The 24,290-nt window shown below is 36.3% G+C and overlaps 2 protein-coding genes and 1 non-coding gene across 8 annotated transcripts in view; 1 reads left to right on the forward strand and 2 right to left on the reverse strand.

The window, feature by feature from the left end:
- RALGAPA1 (Ral GTPase activating protein catalytic subunit alpha 1) overlaps positions 1-24,290 on the forward strand; it is a 274,207-nt gene that overhangs the window by 32,935 nt on the left and 216,982 nt on the right. For all 6 annotated transcript variants that reach the window (XM_055361294.2, XM_055361295.2, XM_063697698.1 and 3 more), the window contains exons 2-8: positions 412-522; positions 1,117-1,166; positions 5,209-5,266; positions 13,475-13,518; positions 15,228-15,405; positions 19,315-19,430; positions 24,071-24,209. In XM_055361294.2, the coding sequence (XP_055217269.1) occupies positions 412-522; positions 1,117-1,166; positions 5,209-5,266; positions 13,475-13,518; positions 15,228-15,405; positions 19,315-19,430; positions 24,071-24,209 (696 nt within the window). The remainder of the gene's footprint in view (positions 1-411; positions 523-1,116; positions 1,167-5,208; positions 5,267-13,474; positions 13,519-15,227; positions 15,406-19,314; positions 19,431-24,070; positions 24,210-24,290) is intronic.
- LOC129526612 (glutamyl-tRNA(Gln) amidotransferase subunit A, mitochondrial-like) lies at positions 8,987-10,533 on the reverse strand. Its single transcript, XM_055361297.2, has one exon. It carries the CDS (start codon positions 10,302-10,304, stop codon positions 9,522-9,524), a length of 783 nt encoding a protein of 260 aa, XP_055217272.2. The 5' UTR covers positions 10,305-10,533; the 3' UTR covers positions 8,987-9,521.
- On the reverse strand, positions 19,759-19,895 carry LOC115930698 (small nucleolar RNA SNORA31). The gene has a single exon (XR_008671592.1). It is a non-coding gene; the product is annotated as a small nucleolar RNA SNORA31 (small nucleolar RNA).

The following is a 24,290-nucleotide window of genomic DNA, read 5'->3' on the forward strand; positions in this document are numbered from 1 at the left end:
GCCCACCTTGGCCTCCCAAAGTTGGGATTACGGGCGTGAGCCACCATACCTGGCCTTCAGACATCATAAATTATTATTCTGATTTTAAACTGTCTTGGGGAGAAGTTAGGAAAGCTGTAGCTGTGAATTGAAAATAGAACTTAACTTCTTTTTTTGGTATGATTAATGATTTTGAATAAGTTTTTCTGAGCCATTGTTTTCTTGATCAGTTTTTAAAATTAAAACTAAAATCGGCAAAGACTAAAGTTTTAAGAACGAAGATATAGACATAGAAATATATATTGTAAATATTTTAATAGAATAGAATTTTAGGAGCAGTTCTTTGACTTTGAAGGAAACTTGTCGCTGAATATTTGCTAAACTTGATTTAACATACATGTAAATAATCAGTAATTTTTTTTTATTTTTCAGAGAATGCAGAATCTATTGATCTTAAACAGTTTTTCGACCAACATTTTTCACATATATACTATGTGTTCTTTGAAAATTTTGTGACTATTGAAGCTAGTCTTAAACAGAAAGGTAAGATGCTAACATACATCTTGGCTTATGTTAATATTTCTAATAATTGTCATAAACATAACTTAAAGGCTGTTGGACATATTGTTTCACTTATTTTTGTCGGACAGCTTTTTGCTTTCCCTCTCACACTACTATCATAGGTCTAGTGACCTGTATTTTAAAGACAACTGATGGGTTAGTATTACTATCCTTATTACTTTACAATGGCTTTGAACATTTGCTTTTTCACTGGTCAGGTTGATTTGTTCCCTCATTGTGCCTTCTTTGGTTCTGCCCTAGGAGCATATGTCACATTTGAGCAGTCATTTTCATATTTTCATTTTCAGAGCTTATTTGAAGTTCTTTGTAATATATCATGATTTGTTTCTAGACATAAATATGTGGAACCTAAATTTAATTACAGTACTCAAAAGAGTAAAGAGAGTGACTGTGATATTGTCTACACAATGAATGGAATATGCTTTAAACATTTTACTAAATAATTGCTGGGAAAAAAAAACCTTCATTCTTGAAATATTTTAAGTTCATTAAGTGATTGTTAACAAAGAGGACAAAATGATATGTTTTAAATGTTTTCTTATAAAAATGTTTTAGGTCACAAGTCTCAAAGAGAGGAATTGGATGCTATACTTTTTATTTTTGAGGTAAGTGCTTCTGAGTCTAACTTTTCCCTTTTTCAAAAATAATTTTTGGAACATACAAAGGAATATATTTAAATTATAAAACATGTAATGAAACACTCTGAATTTGCCAGCCTTTCTAAGAACTAAATCTAAATTTTTTAAATATGCCTGACTGAATCCTATACTTTTTGAGGTACAATGTATTACTTTTTGGTACAGATATAATTATGTTTTTATACATTTGACACCACAAAATTGGTATGATATTCAGTGTGTTTGCAAACAATGAAAATTTTAATTTGTCGAAGGTTTACTGAAATGGAAAATTTGATTTTGTTTTAACTCCAAAACATTCTTACCTAAGAAAGTATATTCCTGTAACTTTTATGTGCGTAAGGGATTTATTGTTTCTTGGTTCACTGCTTTTCATTGCAAACTTGTTTAAAATAGTCTTAAATATTTTAAAAATTGTCATTTTACATTAGATTGGAAATGGGGCAAGTCTTTATAAATAAAAGTCAGGAAACATAGCTCATAGGTAAATGAACAAGATTTTGATGCTCTGCTAGTTTTTTTTTTTAATTTTTAGCACACTTAAAAATTAAGACCCTTTTACTCCCCTTTTAAAATAACTCCTTGCTCTTTATTGTCTTTCAAAGTAAACAGATAAACAGTCATAGGCGTATTCTGATCTTCACTGAGAATTATAGGAGTATTCTGATCTTCACTGAGAATTTCGAGACCTGTAGAAAGCCAGGAGTATGCATAGAAAATAATTTGGAAATCAGTTTCTGAAGATTGAGCTATTCTGTCTGGTGCTAATTAAAGATAATTCACTCTTGGCTGTATGTGGTGGTTCAAAGTAATCCCTGCACTTTCGGAGGCTGAGGTGGGAGGTTCATTTGAGCTCAGGAGTTAGCAACCAGCCTGGGCAACACCGCAAGACCTAGTCTCTACTAAAAATCAAAAAAGTTAGCCAAGGCATGGTGGTGGCAGGCGCTTGTAGTGCTAGTGACTCAGGAGGCTAAGGTGGGAGGATCCCTTGAACCCAGGAGGTTGAAACTATAGTGAGCCGTGATTGTGCCACTGCACTCTTGGGCAAGAGAGTGAGACCCTGTCTCAAAAATAATAATAATAATAATAATAATTCACTCTTTAGTATTTTGATGTAATTTAGAATTTGAACAACCTCATTTATATGTCTCTTAGCTGTTGATTTAGTTACAAGGGGAAAAAACAGAATTTTTTTAAGAGTTCCAAACAGCAGTAACACTGATGTTAGTATCTGTTCTGCAGTTAATTTTCATTAGTCATGACCCCTGAGGAATTTGATTATATTACTTCCTGAAGTGTTTGCATGACCTGTTCACAAAGGGAATATTGAAACGTAGCTGCTTTGAGAAAGAATAAAAATATCCACAGAGAAAGCAAGCTAATGATTCTTGGAAAGTATTCCTTCAAATGTTTACGCTTGCCTTAGATTCAGGAAACTGAGATGATTGATTAGTTAATAGAAGCCCTTTTGGAGTATTCCTTATATGTAAAAATAACTATTTTTCTATATGTAATATATATTGATTATTTTTTATTCTTTACATAGAAATGTTTGTCTTTAATGGATCACTAAATTTTATTAGAAAAAAGATCTGAGATACCAGGTTTTCATCTTTTGAAAAAATCATTTGATTTTTGTGCTGACATTCTTCTACTTATAGTAGGGGACCTCTACCTTTAGAAACTGATGATGAAAAAGAAATCAGAAATAAAATGATTTCCTTCTTCTGGAATAAAAAGCATCATTATGTGATGTTACTAATAATATGGTAGAGGTTTTATATTCTGTGCAGTTTAGGGCACATGTAATCTCTTTAATCTTTTATTTACCATATAAAAATATAAGGGGCTAAATCTAAAGTATAATTATTAGTTGTAATTTAGAAATGCTTTTGAATAGTTTACAAATTTGTCTTTTCAACTTTTCTATAAATTTATCTCTTTCTATACAAAAATAAATATAATTATGCAGTTGTTGGCCAGCTGTGGGAGACATAGGGAGGACAAAGGTAAAAGAGTTTATGTGTCTCATGTGGGACCAGCATTTATCTGTGTAGAACTTTAAAATTTCTTTATCATCCTTTCATATGGGGTTTACTAAAGAAGATGATATCAATGAGAAGACAAGGAAATATAAAATATGCATGTCATCATTTGAGCAGTATATTATCAAGGCAGAGGTTTTGGAAATAGGCGTATTGAATTTGGAACCTCTGTTCTTTCACTTTCTAGCTTGGTAACCTAAGCACACTACTTAACCCATTTCTTCATTTGTTGAGTGAGATAAACCCTCCTTTTGGAATGATTGCAAGGATTAATGCATTAATGCAAGGTATATTAATTAATATACATATATAATAAAGTGCCTAGTGTTTGGCCTTTATAAGCATTCATTTAATGGAGTTCTAAATAATAGTAAGAACAGCAATAACAGCAAACACACAAAAATGTCATTCAGCAAGTGGATGAGTATTGAGAGCACTGTTTAGCAGTAAGGTAGCTCTTGATCGAGAATAATCCAAACAGGTATAATATTAAGGGAAATAAAAGGCAGAATTTTGAACATATTTGTGTAAAGATTTTATTACCAATTAATGGAAACCTATATATGTTAGCTTAACTACAGGGCTCCTAAAATTTTAAATCCTGCTCTCTGTCCGGGTGCAGTGGCTCATGCTTGTAATCCCAGCACTTTTGAAGGCCAAGGCAGGAGGATTGCTTGAGGCCTGAAGCTTGGGCGCAGCCTGGACGACATAGTAATACTCCATCTCCACAAAAATAGTAAAAAAAATTTAGCTGGGCATGGTGGCACACACTTGTAGTCCTATTTGGGAGGCTGAGACGAGTGGATCACTTGAACCCTTGAGTTTGCGGCTGTGGTGAGTTATGATTACACCACTGCACTCCAGCCAGGGTGAAAGGGTGAAACCCCCACCTCTTAAAAAAAAAATTTGCTCTCATACCTATATCTATCATAGCATCTAAGTACCTCTAGTTTCACATGATTAACTCAGTATAAATATTTGATGGGGTTCTCATGAAATCAAAATACTTTCTCTAGGATTATCAAGATAGGAGAAAGAACCATTAGAAGAAAGAGAAGATGTCACAAATATTAATATCTGAAAGAATTGAAACTCATCAGTGATATCCACAATATAGAAATTCTAGGAATTGCTAGACATAGTGGTGTGTGCCTGTATTCCCACGTTCTTGGGAGACTGAGGCAGGAGGATTGCTTGAGTCTGGGAGTTAAGGCTGTGATGCACTATGATCATGCTTCTGAATAGCCAGTGCACTCCAGCCTGTGCAACATAGCAAGACTCTGTCTCTAAAGGGGGAAAAAAAGAAAATCTAGAAATAGTAAATAAGCATTTTAAATATATTTGAATTAGCATTTAATCATTAGGAAAACATATACCTTCTATATTATTGTAAAAGATGTATTTTGTAAATTTCTTGTTCCAAGTACTGGTTAGTATTGCTTGTTGTTTTTTGAGGCTTTCAAATAGTGATCAACATGCCAGTGCTAAAATAATGTCAATACTATCAGATTAGCTCAGGGACTATTTTGTAGTTTTTTGTTTGTTTGTTTGTTTGTTTTGTTTTGTTTCGAGACGGAGTTTTGCTCTTATTGACCAGGCTGGAGGGCAGTGGTGTGCTCTCGGCTCACGGTAACCTCTGCCTCTTGGGTTCAAGCGATTCTCCTGCCTCAGCCTCCTGAGTAGCTGGGATTACAAGCGCCTGCCACCACACCTGGCTAATTTTTGTATTTTTAGTAGAGACAGGGTTTCACCATGTTGGCCAGGCTGGTCTCAAACTCCTGACCTCGGGTGATCCACCCACCTCAGCTTCCCAAAGTGCTAGGATTACAGGTGTGAGCCACCGTGCCCAGCCTATTTTGTATTTGTTATACTTAGTGAGCCCTTTAATTTTTCACATTTTGCAGGATGTGAACTCATTACTTGGTTTTATTCTTTTCTTTTTTTCTCTTCATATTGATTTTTAGAAAATTTTACAACTTCTTCCAGAAAGAATTCATCAGCGATGGCAGTTTCATAGTATTGGTAAGTAATTCAAATATGTATTTCATATTTGAAACAAAGGATAATATATGAAAAATGTTCTTTAATGGGTTGTTAGTTGAAATGAATTAATAGGTGATGCTTTAGTAAAAAGAAAATAAAGAATACAAGAACAGATTGACTATGAATATAAGAAAAATTATAGATGAAGTATTTGCAGTCAGAATGCCATAGGAAATTTTTGGATCCACTGCTTCCTTTATTCTGATACATTAACATTGATGATAAAACTATAAAACAAAAAAGCAAGATTAGCATCAAGACAAATATCTCCTGATATCAGAAATCTCTATGAATCAGAGATGGAAGAAAAATGCAAAGTGCCAAATAGAATGGACATTTGTGTTGTTTCTAGTTTATTTACTTATTGTTTGCTAGTTCTATTTGTTTTATTGTATATTCCTTTGGATTTTCTACTGTAGGGTTATATCATCTGTGAATGAGTACAGTTACTTTTTTTTTTAATCGGATGCCTTTAATTTCTTCTTTCTTTCTTTTCTGTTTATTGTGCTTCCAGTACAATATTGAATAAAAGTGGCAAGAAAGAGCAGACATTCTTGCATTATTCCTGATTTCAGGGAGAAAGATAATGGTCAGTCTTCACCATTATATGTGATTTTAGCTGTAGTGTTTTTGTAGATGCCTTTTATCCAGTTGAAGAAGTTCTGTTTCTAGTTTGAGAGTTTTTAATCATAAATGTGCATTGTAGTTTGCCAAATGCTTTTTCTCCATCTATTGATGCGATCATTATCAGTGTCATTGGTGCTTTTGTCATTTATTCTATTAATATTATGTATTTTACTAATTGATTTTCAAGTGTTAAACCAACTTTCCATACCTAAGGTAAATCCTATTTACTTACTATTTATAGTCCTTTTTATTTATTGCTTACTTCAGTTTGCCTCTCTGTTTATGAGGAATATTGTATTGTAGTTTGTCAATCTTTATTTGGCTTTACTATTAAGATAGCTATAGAAGTTTAGAAGTGGTCCCTCTTGTTTTCTGAAACAGTTTGTGAATGAGTGGTAGGTAACATTTTCTTCTTTAAATAGTTGATAAAATTCAAAAGTGAGACCATTTGTACTTGGACTTTTCTTTGTGATATTTGTAATTATTACTTCAATTTCTTGTTATAGGTTTATTCAGATTTTATATATCTCTTTGAGTCAGTTTGATAATTTGTTTCTTTCTAGGAACAAATTTGTTAGTAGGAAGTTGTTCAAGTTATTCCTTATAGTAATCCTTTCAATTCCTATAGGGTCGATAGTGATGTCCCCTTTCATTCTTTTTTTTTAATATTACATAAACTTTTTATCTATTTATTCTTTAATGGTTTCAACTTTATTTTTAGATTCAGGGGATGCATATGCAGGTTTGTTACATGTGTATATCTCATGATGCTGAGGTTTAGGGTATGACTGATCCTGTCACCCAGGTGGTGAACATAGTAGCTGATTGTTTTTCAACCCATGTCCCTCTAGTACTTCCCAATGTCTATTATTGCCATTTTTACGTCCATGAGTACCCAGTGTTTAGCTCCCACTTACAAGTGAGAGTATATGATATTTGATTTTCTGTTCCCATGTTAATTTGCTTTAGAATAATGGCCTCCAGCTGTATCCATGTTGCTAAATGTTGCTGCACCAGACATGATTTCATTCTTTTTAATGGCTATATCCGCTTTCATCCTTGATTTTGGTAATTTATGTCTTCTCTCCTATTTTATTGGCCAGTCTAACTATTTGTCATATTTGTTGATCTTTTCAAAGAATAAACTTTTGATATCATTGATTTTCTTTATACTTTTTCTGCTTTCTATTTTCTTGTTTTCCATTCTAGTCTTTGATATTTTATTTTATGTGTGTGTATATATATATATATATATATATATATTTTTTTTTTTTTTTTTTTTTTTTTTTTTTTTTGAGACGGAGTTTTGCCCTTGTTGCCCAGGCTGGAGTACAGTGGCACGATCTCGGCTCACCACAACCTCCGCCTCCCAGATTCAAGCGATCTTCCTGCCTCAGCCTCCCGAGTAGCTGGGATTACAGGCATGCACCACCACACCTGGCTTATTTTGTATTTTTAGTAGAGATGGGGTTTCTGCATGTTGGTCAGGCTGGTCATGAACTCCCGACCTCGGGTGATCCGCCCACCTCGGCCTCCCAAAGTGCTGGGATTAAAGACGTGAGCCACTGTGCCCGACCTATTTATTTTTTGTAGTACTGTATTTTTTTTAAGAGACAGGATCTTATTCAGTCACCCAGGCTGAAGTGCAGTGCCATGATTGATCATGGTTCACTGAAGCCTTGAAATGGGCTTAAGCCATCCCCCCACTCAGCCTCTTAAGTAGCTGGGACCACAGGTGTACACCACCAGGCCCAGCTCACTTTTTAAAATTATTTTTTGTAGAGACGGGGTCTTGCTTTGTTGCCCAGGCTGGTCTCAAACCTCCGGCTTCAAGCCATCCTCCTACCCCAACCTCCCAAAGTGCTGGAATTACAGATGTGAGCCATCATACTCAACCTCTTTTATATTTTATAAAACATTCTGTGGCAGGCATGATGCCCCATGCCTGTCATCTCAGCACTTGGCAGAGGCTGAAAGAGGATGATCACTTGAGGCCAGGAGTTTGAGACCAGCTTGAGCAACATAGTGAGACTCTGTCTTTAAAGACAAAAGAAATTTTTTTAAGCTAGCCTCACTTGTTGGTATGTGCCTGTAGTCCCTGCTACTCAGGAGGCTGAGGCAGGAGGATCACTTAAGTCCAGAAATTCAAGGGTGCAGTAAGCTGTGATCACACTGCTACACTCCAATTGGGATGACAGAACGAGACACAATCTCTAAAACATGAAAATAAGGACAGATGTGGTGGCTCATGCCTATAATCCCAGCACTTTGAGAGCCTGAGGCAGGTGGATCGCTTGAGCATGGGAGTTCGAGACCAGCCTGGGCAACATGGTGAAACCCCATCTAGGAAAAAAATACAAAAATTATCCAGACGTGATGACTCCTTCATGTCGTCCCAGCTCCTTGGGAGGCTGATTTGGGAAGATGATCTGAACTTGGTGAGGTCAAGACTGCAGCAAGCCAAGATCATGCCACTGCACTTTAGCCTGAGTAAAAAAATGATACCCTGTCTCAACAATAAAAAAAAAATTTTAATTAAACAAGGGAGAAATTCTGCTTCCTTTGGGTTTAATTTACTCTTCTGTTTCTAGGTTTTTGTTTATTTGTTTGTTTTTTTGAGACGGAATCTTGCTCTGTCGCCCAGACTGGAGTGCAGTGACGCTATCTTGGCTCACTGCAACCTCTGCCTCCTGGGTTCAAGCAATTCTCCTGCCTCAGCCTCCTGAGTAGCTGGGACTACAGGCACATGCCACCACGCCCGGCTAATTTTTGTGTTTTTAGTAGAGACAGGGTTTCACCATGTTGGCCAGGATGGTTTCGATCTCCTGACCTCGTGATCCACCCACCTCAGCCTCCCAAAGTGCTCGGATTACAGGTGTGAGTCACTGCGCCTGGCCCTGTTTCTAGTTTTTTAAGATGTAACCATAGAATATTAATCTGATAGCTTTCTTCTTTTCTGATATAGGTATTTAAAACTATAAATTTCCCTCTAAGCTTTGCCTTATATCCATCCCATAAATTTTAGTATGTTGTGTATTCAATAAAAATTATTAATGTATGGCAATTATGTGATCATTGAAGAACAAGAAAGGACTTGAATAAACGGAATTTTATGCAATATTTATGGGAAATAAACTTGATAGTATAAAGGCAACAATTTTTAAAAATTTTGCATGATACATTTATCTCTACTGTGTTAGAGAGAGAGAGACTAACTTTTCATTTTCAAGGATTGATGAACAATCATCCATAAGTTCTTGAAGTTGAATAACAGGAAACTTTACTTGTTTTTCAAGCCATTTGGCTACTGTAAGAAGCTGCTAGTCACAAAATGCACGTCCAGTAAACGGCAGCCCTATCGGCAACCCTTGGTTTGAGAGTGCAACAGGGTTACTCACTGCTGACAGTCCTGCCATGTTTACAGCTTGTGTAAAAATATCATCCTGGACACTTCCTGTTCTGTGGTCTTCTTTGATGAATTCCAGGTATGGTACTGCCTTACTCAAGGTGGTGGGAGTTAGCATACTCCAGAGTTAAAAGCATTCACAAAATCATTAGCAATGAGGCATCTCACTTTCTGTGCTTTGATGAAATAATTTTCATATTTTTATTTTAACAAGAAAACATTTCCTGAGAGAATTCTTCCTCTTACAAAATCATTGAACCCTTCTCGTCTGGTTGCAGCATACATGGCTTCAGTAGATACATCAGCGTCACATCTGTGACCATATTGTAGCCCATCAAATCTTGCTATACTCGATGCTGCTTCTGATGTGCACAATAGATGGTCGCAGACAATTGAATAAGTGATGTGAGAAAAGGATACTTCAATTACTTTGGCCCCCTCAGACTCAAAGAGGTCAGCAGCTTTGGACCAAAGAGACTGTACTTCACTTGATAATTCCAGTACAAGATATTCCTTTGGAATACCTATACATAGTTTGCTCACATTTGTCAAACTGGGAAGCATGAATGGTTTAACAGGATCCTGTGCTGTGGTAGACTCCGTAGGGTCATGTTCAGCCAGTACACCCAAGACAATTGCTGCATCATCCACACATCTGGTTAAGATTCCTTGCACTTCCATCAAATTCTCTAGGGAAATGAGACCATGATGGGAAACTAAGCCACAGTTTGGTTTGAAACCAACGAGCCCACAGTAGGCAGCAGGATTTCTGGTCGGCCCTCCTGTATCTGATCCTAAAGCCGCATAGCGTGTGAATGCCGATACGGCAACTGCACTCCCACCTGAGCTTCCTCCAGTTATCAGCCAGTCTGAATCTTCATTCTCAAAGTGGAGATTCTGCTTCCTCTTTTCTCTATATTGTTTTGAATAACTCCAGGGGTTTTTAACTGGTCCAAATACGCCTTCTGCATTTCCAGATCTCATAGCAAACTCATCTAAATTTGTTTTTCCATTAGTAGAGCTCCCTAATCCAACAATTTCGGAACTACTATAGCATTACCTTTCAGCATATTTGATGCACATGTAAGACAGTAATTTTTGGCTGGCTGTAGTGGCTCATGCCTATAATCCCAGCCCTTTGAGAGGCCAAGGTGGGTGGATCACCTGAGCCCAGGAGTTTGAGACCAGCCTGGGTAACATGGCAGTACCCCAACTCTACAAAAAAATACAAAAATTAGCTGGGTGTGGTAGTGTGCACCTGTGTTCCCAGCTGCTGGGGAGGTGAGAGGATAACTTGAGACCAAGAGGCCAAGGCTGCAGTAAGCCATGATTGTGCCACTGCACTCCAGCCTGGGTGGCAGAGCAAGAACCTGTCTCAAACAAATAAATCTGTTAAGTATATATATAAATATCAATATCACACAATATTTATCAATATTAAATATATATACCATGTGTATCAAATATATATCATATATATGTATATACACACACATATAACAATTCTTAACATTCCTATAGGGATTTTTAAATGTAGCCTAACAAATATATCTTAAAGTTTATATGTAAAATAAAAGCCAAAGCAATTTGGAAGAATAACAAATCGGACCAAGAGGGTGGTGTTGTTGGCTATTTTCATGCCTGATAACAAGATAAATTATAAAGTTATACTAACAAAGGCACTGTTACTGATGTAGGGATGGACAAATGGATGAATGAAAAGGAACATGGAGATCAGCCAAAGACCTAAGCTTATGTATGGAAACTTGAAATATGATTGAGATGGCGTTTTAGTTCATTTGAACATCATAAACCCCGCAATAGTACTATACTTGGTTTTCCATTTGTGAAAAAACAAATTCTGTTCCACCCACAAGGAAATAAATTTCTGATAGATTTCAGGACCTACATGTGAAAAGCAACACATAACAACTTTTTGAAGTGAGTATTTGGTTTATAATTTTAATGTAAGGAAGGATTTCTTTAGACATACAAAGAACACATAAGAAAGAAAAACATTGGCAAATTGATTATATTAAAATTTAAGGCCAGGCATGGTGTCTTATGCCTGTAATCTCAGCACTTTGGGAGGCCAAGGTGGGCAGATCACTTGAGCTCAAGAGTTTGAGACCAGCCTGGGCAACATGACAAAACCCCATCTCTACAAAAAATACAAAAATTATCCAGGCATGGTGGCATGTGCCTTTAGTCCCAGCTATCTGGGGGCTGAGGCGAGAGAATTACTTGAGCTCAGGAGGTCAAGGCTACAATGAGCCATGATCATGCCACTGCACTCTAGCCTGGGTGACAGAGTGAGAACCTGTCTCAAAATAATAATAATAAATAAATAAATAAATAAAACTTACCTGCATCAGAAGATACCACCTCCCCACCCAACAAAAACATGATTGAATTGTTTGGGATAATGTATTTTCAATTCATAGAAATAGACACAGAATTAGTAATACAGAAGGAACTCCATATATATATATATATATATATACATATATATATATATAAAGAAGGCCAGGTGTAGTGGCCCACACGTGTAATCCCAGCACTTTGGGAGGCCAAGGTGGGAGGATCACTTGAGGCCAGGAGTTCCAGACCAGCCTTGGCAACATAATGAGGCCCTCTACAAAAGTTACAAAAATTAGCCAGACCTGGTGGTGCACATCTGTAGTCCCAGCTACTCAGGAGGCTGAGGTGGGAGGATCGCTTGAACCCAGGAGTTTGAGGCTGCAGTGATCTATGATTGCACCACTATTCTCCAGCCTGAACAACAGAACAAGACCCCATCTCTTTAAAAAAAAAAAAAAAAAGAACAACTAAATTGAAAATTGTGCAAAGGATAAAACAAGGAAACCTTGAATAGCCAAATTAAAAGATGTTCAGTGTCACTAGGAAATATCAAATGAAAGCAACATTAAGATAGTTAACATACATCAGATTATCAAATATTAGAGCATCTGCCAATGTTTTGTGCTGCCAACAATATGGTACTAGAGCCCTCCCATATACTGCTGGTAGTACTGTTAATTGTCACAACTACTTTGGAGAAAATTATCTAATATTTGGTAAAGCTGAAAGTAATTTTATTCCTCTCTCTCTCTCTCTCTCTATATATATATACACCCCGGGGAAACTCAGGTGTGTACAGGGAATCATGAACACGAACTATTTATTACGGTACTCTTGGAATAGCAAAAATTTGAAAACAAACCAAATGTCTTAATATAAAGACGATAAATAAATTTTGGTATGTTCATACGGTGGAATAGTATGCACCTCTTAAAATGTATTAACTAGAGCTACGTAGATAAGTATAGATAAATTTCTTAAGCTAATGTTGGATGTGAAAAGTAACTTATAAATAACTTTTTAAAAAAATAAATGAGTTATATGAAACAGTTTATATTATTTTTTATGGATTTATAAATGTGTAGTAATAATATAAAAATATATTTTGAAATGATTAATACCAAAGCCTAGATAATGGTTTCCTCTGGGGAAGAAAGGAACAATATGATTTGGGCCTCAGTGATACCTGTACAGTTAAGTAAAACATTGGAGATAATGCAGGTAAGTGAAATAAACATGGAACTACGTGTAGATTTATTCATACTGAGTGGTGGTCCTCTGCAGGTTTGTTCATGTTATTTTCAGTATTTTATTATAGGTTTGAAATATTTCATAATTTAAAAGAAAAAAGGAAATATTAATGACTTTTCAAAACTTAGAAAATTAGTATAATGGAAATATTCGTTAGGAAATATTACAGTTAAGGATGTTCATGTGGTTAACTAAATGAAAATTTTCTATAGTGGATTTCATTTGGATAGTGATAAAAGTATTTTATTTTGTTCTTAGTCTAAATAAGAGATTTATAATAGATTGTTGTGTTAAATGCAATTTCGGGCCTAGGTTTTGTTAATAAAATAAAGCATGTTTAATTGCAATAAAGCATGTGTTGAAAAGGTGATTCTTTTTATATGCCCTTCTGATCCCAAGTATGGCAGAAGGATATAAAGGTCACCAAGAATAATTTGGAGGTTGCCAAGGACTTATTTAAAAGTGTTTTCAAGTCCGACCGAGAACTCTGACATTTACAAATAGATAAGATGTGAATATTTAAAATCATATTTTCTTTTCAGGATTGATTTTAAAGAAGCTACTTCACACAGGAAACTCCTTAAAGGTACAACTATGTTTATTTTCCATGACTTTAAAAATACTGAGTAGAACATACATCCCACCTGTTAACACTTTTCCTACCTAAGCTTTTTCCTAAAGATCTTTGAATTGTCTTCAGTTTATTTAATTGAAGTGAGTTCCCTTAAAATGCAGCAAGAGGCTGGGTGCAGTGGCTCACGCCTGTAATCTCTGCACTTTGGGAGGCTGAGGTGGGTGGATCACTTGAAGCCAGGAGTTCGAGACCAGCCTGGCCAACATAGTGAAACCCTGTCTCTACTAAAAATACAAAAATTAGCCGGGCGTGGTGGCACGTGCCTGTACTCACAGCTACTTGGGCAGCTGAAGCAGGAGAATTCCTTGAACCCTGGAGGCAGAGGTTGCAGTGAGCTGAGATCATGCCACTGCACTCCAGCCTGGGTGACAGAGTGAGACTGTATCTTAAAAACAAAAACAAAAACAAAAAAAAGCGTAGCAAGAGTTTGTTTGACAAACCATTCTAGGTTGACTGGGGACATTGAAAAAACTGTTGTACTTTGCCACTCAGTGGACTCATTCACCAGCAATCTTTCCTCTTTATGGTCCCCAGAAGGAAAACATTATTTAGTCATTCAACAGATTATTCTTCATTCCACCATAGCCACTATTAGATGTAGAGGGAAGTAGGGGAGATGTACATATATATATAAACATTTTTGTTTCTTTTTCATTATGTCATTGTACTGTGGTAAGAGAAGCTGCCCATTCCGAAAATATCTTGCTGTAGGTTAGGTAAAGTAACATTATTACAGGTGCTTTTGGCATCATGGCTTGGGTATAAAAGTACAAAGGAATAAGCCTTCCTGTAGCTTTTCTCCTGTTATCTGGCTGAACCGTGAAAGTAACAGCAGTTGAATACCTTTGACAGTGGCCATGAACAAGCTCTGGTAAGGTAATTTACAAAGCTATCAGTGAGGTTAGGTTAGTGGAAGACTAAGTGTTTTGCTTGTCAGAGATTGAATTTTCCTCTATTTCTCTTTTACTGTTTTTATGCTGAGAGAATGTTCATTAATCAGTTAAAATATTTATTGTCTTCTGTGTACAGGGTATTGTTTTAGATGCTTTAATAGAGTAGAACAAAGTTGATATCTTGGAGCTTAGAATCAAATAATAAGTATATGAGATAATTGCAGAGAGGTTTTAAATAATTTTTATTTAAATTAAATCATTTTATTTTTAATAATTTAATTGTAACTTAATAATTTTAATAATTTCAGAACTTTTCAGGGGCAAGAACATTGAATTCGCAGTGTGCCAGGATCCCCATAACCATTCCTCCTTTTACCAAACTCATTCTCACCACTAACAGTCATTGCTTTCTCTCTTGCTTCTTGGTTTAGACTAGTGGTGATGGGAGGTAGGCAAGGAGGGAAGTAGACAAGAAGGAAAAGATTTTCTAATTTTTATAAATGGAACTTACAGAATAAAAATTACCTGATGGCTTTAAATAGAGAACAAGTTCATTCTATACTTGTTAAAAATCCATGCATTTGTATTTCTAAATAATGATTTCAATAGATGCTGTCTCTCTTCTCCTCAACTTCCCCTTCCTTCCCTGCCCTGCCTCTCGAAAGTATCATTCTGTTGTCATCATCTAGAGAACTTTGTTTTTCAAAGGAAGAAAATATTTCCATTATAAATAAAAATACTGTCTATTTTCATTTTATTTTATTTTAGATTAGGCGGGAAGGTGTTCGTCTTTTCTTACTATGGTTGCAAGCTCTTCAGAATAACTGTAGCAAAGAACAGCTCTGGATGTTTTCATGCTTAATCCCTGGATTTTCAGCACCACAGTCTGAACATGGACCTCGAACTTTAGATAATCTCATTAATCCTCCACTCAACCTTCAAGAAAGTAAGATTCATGGGATGTTATCCGTCAGTATGTTTAAGCTTTCTATGTAGTCTCTTAGTGTATTTTTTCAAATGTCTGCGCATTCATTAACTGGATAATCCAAGGCATAAAACATAGCTTTTATTATTATTCAGGTATGGTGAAGTCAGCAGATCAAGAAAGCTGTTGAAATAATAGTTTGTTACTCACAGTTCCCAAGAGGAAGGGGCATGCCATGCCACAAGGGCTACGTGGGGGAAGCACCAGAGTTGGTCAGGAGGCAGAGAGAACAGGGAAAAACATGGGCAAGAGTCTTTATTATGGTTTCTATGGGAAGAAACAGGCAACCCAGATTAAGCAAGTTTAGGATTAGCTAGTTTGAATAATTCCAGTGGGCTGTAGGGTGTTAAGAGTTGTCCCTAGTTGTCTGGTACCGAGCCCCTTTGTAATTAGGACAGAGGAACAGTCACCCTGAATGTGAGTGTGGAGGAGGTGGTAGCGGCGTGGGCTCTGGACTGGTTGGTTTGAGTATGAAAGGCATGCTCACAGGCTAGTCACTTACTGTCTCTAGGAACTGTCTAGCCCTGGGAAGGACATATTCACTCTAGAGTCAGTAAAGCCCCAGAGGTATAAGCATCAAAAACCTATGGTTAATACAGATCATTTAACATTTTTCATTAATTATTACATATCACCTTGTATCCTGGAGTTAATTTGGATGTACATTGAAGTACAAGTGTGTTTTCTTTTGTCCATTAGATGACTGTGAAAATGTTATATGTAAATTGAATTTTTATAAATTTTCATAAATAGTACTGCTATTTAAAAATGTATAATTTCAGTAATGTTTAATTTTTGCTTTCATTCATTAGTGAGTCTTTGTGGTTTTTACCTTAACTTTTTCTAATATTCCTTTCTTTCTTTTTTTTTTTTTTTTTTTTGAGACAGAATCTCACTCTGTCACCCAGGCTGGAGTGCAGTGGCATGGCCTTGGCTCACTGCAACCTCTGCCTCCTGGGTTCAAGCAATTCTTCTGCCTCAGCCTCCCGAGTAGCTGGGACTACAGGTGTGTGCCACCATGCCCAGCTAATTTTTTTGTATTTTTAGTAGAGACAGGGTTTTGCCATGTTGGCCAAGCTGGTCTCGAACTCCTGACCTCAAGTGATTGGTCTGCCTCGGACTCCCAAAGTGCTGGGATTACAGACATGAGCCACTACACCCGACCAGATTTTTCTAATATTCACTTTTTTTTTTTTTACTTCTTTAATTCTCATCTTCGTGTATGAATCCTGTTATTTAAATAAGTTAAAGTTATTTCTTTATTCTTTCATGAGCAAACATTGTCATATACAGTGCTACATTAGTCAGCCAAGGCTGCAATAACCAGACTGGGTGGCTTAAATAACAGCCAGTCGGGCCCATTCACATGATCTCATGTAAGTTTACCTCCTTAAAGGCCCTCTCTCCAAGTGCAACCACACTGGGGGTTAGGTTTTCAACATACGAATTTTCAGGGTACGTAGTTCAATCCAGAGCAACTACTCTGTTAGGTACTACCTCTTATTTATAATTTTTATTTCTATAAATTTAGGTTTTGTGGTAAAGCAAAGCTATGTTTGTAGAACAAAATTTTAGAAACAGTACCAAGCTGGCATAAAATGTATTAATGAACCAGTTCAAATAGGCTACATATGCGTGCTTATTTACATTATATGTTATTTTGAAGTTTTTTGTTTTGTTTTGTTTTGTTTTTGAGTGAGACAGGGTCCTGCTTTGTTGCCTATGCTGTAGCGCAGTCCCATGATCAGCTCACTGTGACCTCAAACTCTTGGGCTCGAGTCAGTAGCTGGGACTACAGGCACATGCCACCCACCACACGTGGCTAATTTTAAAATTTTTTGTAGAGATGGAGTCTTGCTGTGTTGCCTGGCTGGTCTTAAATTCCTAAAGTCAAGCAGTCCTCCCACCTTAACCTCCCAAAATATTGGGATCACAGGTGTCAGTCACTATGTCTGGTCTACTTAACAGATATTCTATAAGCATTTTTTTTCTCTGCCTCTCATTATAGAGAGGTTTTCTTTCATCACTCTTTTTTAAGAGATAAGGTCTCAAAGCTATGTTGCCCAGATTAGAGTGCAGTGGCTATTCACAGGTGCGATCATAATGCACTGTAGCCTTGAACTCTTGGGCTCAAACAATCCTCCAGCCTCAGCCTTCCCAAGTAGCTGGGACTACAGATGCACACCACCACACCAACTCTTTTATCAGTGTTTTTGTGGATGACTTTAAAAATAATTATTATTTATTTTAAATATATTTGTGACTGACTTCTGCCCCTTCTCTTTTTAAGAATAGAAGTTTTGCTTTTTAGTCTGTAAGATGTGGAAAATATGGAGTCTCTGTATACTCCCCAGCAGAGACTAAGACGTCTTTATGGGAACAGTGGATTTTAAGGGGATTTTTATAGCTTCACAAAATAAAGCTTTCATAAAGTGTGTTCTTCTATATGATGACAGTGGTCCAGGAAGTCCAGGGTACAGATGATAAAGTTTGTATTTTCTTACTTCTTTTCTTTTCTTTTCGTTTTTTTTTTTTTTTTTTTTTTGAGACGGAGTCTTGCCCTGTCGCCCAGGCTGGAGTGCAGTGGTGCGGTCTCGGCTCACTGCAACCTCCACCACCCAGTTCAAGCGATTCTCGTGCTCCAAAGTAGCTGAGATTACAGGCGTGTGCCACCACGCCAGGCTAAATTTTTGTATTTTTAGTAGAGATGGGGTTTTACCATGTTGGCCAAGGCTGATCTCAAACTCCCGACCTCAGATGATCCACTCGCCTTGGCCTCCCAAAGTGTTGTGATTATAGGCGTGAGCCACTGCGCCCAGCCTAAAGTTTGTATTTTTAAAGAATAATTTTTAAAATAATTTTTAGAATAATTTAAAGAATACTTTTTAAAATGAGTGGCAGAATAACATGCCATGTATTATTTAAAAACTGAAATCTACCTCTGTTGTGAGCTTGTTGGTTGATATTTACTGAGAGTCAGGTTTAGGGACCTACATATGTTTACCAGGTACTGATTGTTCAGCTTAGGAAATATTTAAGAGAATTCAGCTAGTTGTCGGTTGACTTTCTTGCATTTGCATTTGTTATAATGAATTTTTCTGAACATCTGAAAAGTAAAAAATATAGAACTTTCTTATTTTGTAAGTGTTAACAGATTGGTACTTTGATAAATAAGTGCATTACTAATGTTTGTCATCTTATGGAATTTTTATAATGGGCAGTTTTCATGTGAATTTGAAATTACCAGAAGTTCTTTCTCAACTGAGATGTTACATACTTGTAATCACTGTGTTATTTGTCTGTCCATCCCTTTGTCACATTCTCTCAACCAAGGGTTCACAGAACAGCTGATTGTTAAAATTTGTGGCCAGGCACGGTGGCTCACACCTGTAATCCTAGCACTTTGGGAGGCCAAGGCGGGCAGATCACCTGAGATCAGGAATTTGAGACCAGCCTGGCCAACATGGTGAAACCCCGTCTACTAAAAATACAAAAATTAGCTGGGCATGGTGGCAGGAGCCTGTAATCCCAGCTACTTGGGAGGCTGAGGCAGGAGAATCGCTTGAACCTGGGAGGCGGAGGTTGCAGTGAGCCGAGATCGTGCCATTCATTGCACTCCAGCCTGGGTAACAGAGTGAGACTCCGTCTCAAAAAAAAAAAAATAATAAAAATAATAAATAAATAAATAAAATTTATTTTTGTGATCAACTATCAGGGATGATCTTAAGATTTATTTCAAGGATCAGTCATTAGAAAGTTTTCAAGCAATTTTCGTTGCATACTCATTTTGCAGTTAAAGTTTATTTGGTTATATTATTGTTTTATTAAATTTGTTTTGTAACTATATACTATTCTTTTGTCTTTGGATAGCTCAAGTCACTATAGAAGAAATCACTCCTCTTGTCCCCCCACAATCAGGAGATAAAGGGCAAGAAGATCTCACAAGCTATTTTCTTGAAGCACTTCTAAAATACATAGTCATTCAGGTACTTGTTATCTTCTTTGATATCACACTCCTTACTATCCTATGTGGGTGATTCCCTTTTCTCTCTCTTACCATTATTTTGTCATAGTAGATATTTGCTTATTTTCTTTTTGTCAGGGAGGTTGGAGGGGAAGGGTCAATGGCTTGCTTTTAATTAGCTTTAGCTTTTAAGCTTTTACAAGTGTAATCAACCAAGTGATGGTGGTAGGGGATATTTCCTACACTTCTCATGTAAACTCAAGTTTTAGATTCTTCTTTGGAGTAAAATAGACTCTTCACTCTTTAGAAGGGTATTCCTGAGTTAAAAAAATTCCCTCTTCGTGTTTTTTCCCTGTATCCCTCTATTCATCCTTGGCTGCCACAATAAAAAAGACAGAAAGTACAAGGACATGTTTTTCTTGCATCTGTAGTGGAAACCTTAGCAGCAGACAGTAACTGCTCCAGGTCTGTCACATAGTAGATGCATATAGTTGCTTATTTTCTTGAAGAAGAAGTGACAAATTTTTGCTATTGAAAATATGTTAATATCTTTCTCAAATCATTGGAGGGATGATGACACTCTTAGGAATCTAGAGAGGGACAATTTTGTAGACTCTGCGTATACCTTCTTATGTGAGACAGTTGCGCTTATTTTCTAATCCTTTCATTTGTGATCAGCAGTTGTGATACTTCAAATGAAAAGCTGAAAATTGTTTGAATTGGCAGGAATCAATCTGCCAATATGTAACAACTAGGGAGGTGGGCTGCAGGATAATGATTAGGAGAAATGTAATTTACACTTAAACCTGTTTGTACCTTTTGTACCTTTTGAATTGTATTTTGCAAGGTAACCTATTCACCTTTAGATATAAAATGTGCATACCCTGATTGACTGATGAAAATGCTTTTATTCACACATTTCTTGTAATGGCTCCAAACACAAAAATTCCTCATACCTCAGAAACAAACATTATAAAGTTAATTTGGACCCTAAACTAGATTGCCAGAGTTTGAACCCTGATTCCACATTTTACTAATAGTGTGGCCATTGGCAAATTACTTAATAACCACTTAGTGTTTCTGTGTCCTTATTTGTGAAATAGAGATAAAAATAATACCATTTTGGTGTATGAGTCCTAAATAGTGCACAGTGCTTAGAATAAAATAATGCACAGCATGCCATAAGTGTTCTGTAGTGGGTAGGTGTTATGATCATCATTGTTATTACTAATTTTTCTCTAAAAAATACTTTTGTACTTCATATAGATTTTAAATATTGCTTTACTGATTTATTGAGCTATAATTGATACACAATAAACTGCAATATTTGAAATTTACAGTTTAATGAATTTTATTATGTGTATACATCCATGAAACCTTTACAATTAAGATAATGTATATATTTATCACCTCTAGGCATTTTCTTGGATCTTTGTTTGCTTTGTTTTTTTGTTTGTTTGAGACAAGGTCTTGCTCTGTAACCCAGGCTGGAGTACAGTGGCCCAGTTATGGCTTACTGCAGCCTCAACCTCCTGGGCCTAAGTGATCCTGCCACCTCAACCTCCCAAGTAGCTGGGACTACAGACCACCGAGCCTGGCGAACTAAAACTTTTCTTTTTTTTTTTTTGTTAGAGAGAGATAAGGTCTCACTGTGTTGCACAGGCTGGTCTCAAACTCCTGAGCTCAAGTGATCCTCCCACCTTGGCCTCCCAAAATGCTGTGATTATAGGCGTGAGCCACCATGCCCCTTGGATCCCTTTGTAATTCATTCCCTTGAATTCTCACACCACCATTTTATCTTTAGACATCCATTGATCTGTTTTTTGTCATTATAGAATAGTTTGTTTTCCATAGTTTTATGTAAATATAATCATAGGGTACATACTTTTTTTGGTCTTGCTTTGTTTTCTGTTTGATTATTTTGAGAATTGTCTATCTTCTTGTATGTGTCAGCAGTTTGCTCCTTTTATAGCAGTCCATTGTAGGGGATGCACCAGTTTATTCAGTTATTTGTTCATGGTTATTTGAATGGTCTCTAATTTTTGGCTATTTAAAGTAAAACTGCTGTGAATATTGGTAAACAAGTTTTTGTGTGGACATAATAACAGTAGAATGGCTGGGTCAAATAGTAGGGGTATATATTGACTATTTAAGAAACTACCAAGCTGTTTTCCAAATGACTGTACCTTTTTACATTCCACCAGCAATATGTAAGACTTATACAATTGCTTCACATCCTCACCAACAGTTGGTACGGTCAATTTGTAATTTTAGCCATTCTAGTGAATGTGTAGTGATATCTCATTATGGTTTTAATTTGTATTTCCCTAACAGCTAATGGTATGTTGAATATCTTTTTATGTGCTTATTTTTCATCCATATATCTTGGGTGAAGTGTCTGTTCACTTTTTTTGCCCATTTTTAAATTGGCTTGTCTTATTAAGTTTAAGCTTTTTATATGTTTTAGAAAGAAGTCCTTAGTCAGATGTATGTTTTCAAATATTTTCTCCCAGCAGCTCGTCTTTCCGTTTTCATAGCAGTCTTTTTAGAAGCTTTTTATTTTGATGAAGTCCACTATACCACTTTTTTAATGGATCTGACTTTTGGAATTGTTTCTAATCTTTGCCTAATCAAATGTCACAAAGATATTCTCCTACGTTTTCTTCTTGAAGTTTTATAGTTTTATGTTTTACATTAAGGTCTGTGGTCCATTTTGAGCTAATTCTGATGTATGAGCAGTGTTGGCTTTAATCCTTTGATTAAGGTAGCATCTGCCAGGCTTTTCCAGTGTAATATCAGTAAGTATTACACTGGAAAATCAACAAGTATTTTGTGGGGAAGTACTGTGTAACTACCTAAATATCCCCTTTCTTACAGAAATTTCACATGTTTTAGGATCCATTGAAGGCTTTTGACTTTGTAATTACGCAGGTTACCAAATGGTAATTTTTAAAAAACAGCTGTATTGAGATATGATGCACATTTTATATAGTTCACTCACTTAAAACGTATAGTTCAGTGTGTTTTAAGTGCATCCCCAGGGTTACACAGCCATCACCATATAATTTTAGTGCTAATAAGAAACCTCATACCCATTAGGAGTCAGTCCTCTTACCCCCAACCCTTTCATCCCCACCCCTATGCAAACATGAATTGATTTTCTGTCTCTATATATTTGCCTATTCTGGACATTTCATGTTAATAGGATCATACAATATGTAGTCTTTATTGACTAGCTTCTTTTACTTAGCAAATGTTTTCAAGGTGTATCCATGTTGTAGCACGTATCGATACTTCATTTTTATTGCATTGAATAATATTATATTGTATACATATACAGTATTTTGTTTATCTCTTCATCAGCCGATGAGTATTTGAGTTGTTTCTACTTTTTGGCCAACTGGTGATATTAATTCCATCATTACTTCTACATTCAAGAGTTGGCTACATACTGTAGGAAAAAGCTTTCTCCCCTCCCCATTTGTTTACTTACTTATTTATCTCAACACGGATTTATGCATTCCTGTGAATTCATGTGTTAATGTTTACTACAGTTACCAATTTTGATGCTCAGGTTGTCCTAAATTTGTCTAGTGGAAGTTCCTTCAAGCTGAATCCTATGCCTTTGAATTGTTTCCGTCATTGTCTGGGCACTTCCTTACTTCCTGGCACCACAAGATGTTCCAAGCTCATCTCGTACCTTCCTTGCCCCCTCTGGAATCTGCTGCTTCTCTAAGGAGCTGTCATTCATTTTAATGAAGAATTGTATTCACAGACACAGACACATGCAAATCCATGTTTCTGTCTGTCTGTCTGTTTATCTATCTATCTTAATGTTAATTCATACCCATTTTCCAGATTTTAGTCTAGTACCACAGGGTTCATTCTGGTTTCTTCGTTTCCATATTTATAACTCTTACCTGTCAATGAGAAATGTGGCTCATATTATTTTTAGTATATATACTTATTTAATCAGTCCCCCTTGTGTATAATCAATCTCCCGTTGCCACCATTGCCCTCCTCTGCAGACATTCTCCTTAACTTGATTGGGTTCCAGTACCCCACTCTGGGCCTTTGCCAACCACCTGCTTGGATGTCTTCGTCACCTTCTTAGAGTTCTCATACCCTATACTATACTGCTGTATCTCTTTCTGTCCTCACTTCTTCCGCTTCATGGACACCCTCCTCATTCCTCTCAGACTGTGAGTCCCCACTGGGTTACTGCCTCTGCTGTACCCCCTTTATGGATGCCCTGCATCCTGTGTCAGGCTCTGATCATCTGCACTTGACTGCTGCTACTGCTTACATACACACACCCCTGCCACATATGCTTATGTATTTTGTATGGTTTTTTAGACTGAATTATTCAGGAAGGGGCAAAAGGGAAAGAACTTTAATATTTTTGTCATTAGTAGGGCCAACTTTTGTGTAATTTTCATAGTTTTTTGAAGCATACTTCTAAGATTTTTTAAACATGTACATAATGTACTTGTTTGACATTAGACCAATTTAAAAGATTTGTCCTTATGCTATGTATCATGATCTTTAGTGTTAACAGTTCAGTGTATTGCAACCTTTTACAAACTTGTTTATAATTGCTAATACTTGCATTTAAGAGATTCTTTCTTCTGGAATGATTCTAATTATATAATTTATTTTTAGGTAAAAAGTTTAGAATGGAAGAACAAAGAAAACCAAGAAAGGGGATTTTCATTTTTGTTTTCACATTTTAAGAAATATTACTTGCCTTATATTTTTCCAAACATCTGTAAGGAAAACAGTTTATATCATCCTATACTTGGTAGGTAATGTTTGAAATTTTCTGAAAGATCACACTTAAGAGTAAAATAATCTCTCACTGTAAAGTTGGCATTTGTTACTG

This window comes from Gorilla gorilla, chromosome 15, assembly GCF_029281585.2.
Source record: "Gorilla gorilla gorilla isolate KB3781 chromosome 15, NHGRI_mGorGor1-v2.1_pri, whole genome shotgun sequence".
NCBI classification, from domain to species: Eukaryota; Metazoa; Chordata; class Mammalia; order Primates; family Hominidae; genus Gorilla; species Gorilla gorilla.

Coding starts and splice junctions, on each gene's coding strand:
- LOC129526612 (XM_055361297.2), bottom strand. CDS start 10,304: ATGAGATCTGGAAATGCAGAAGGCGTATTTGGACCAGTTAAAAACCCC.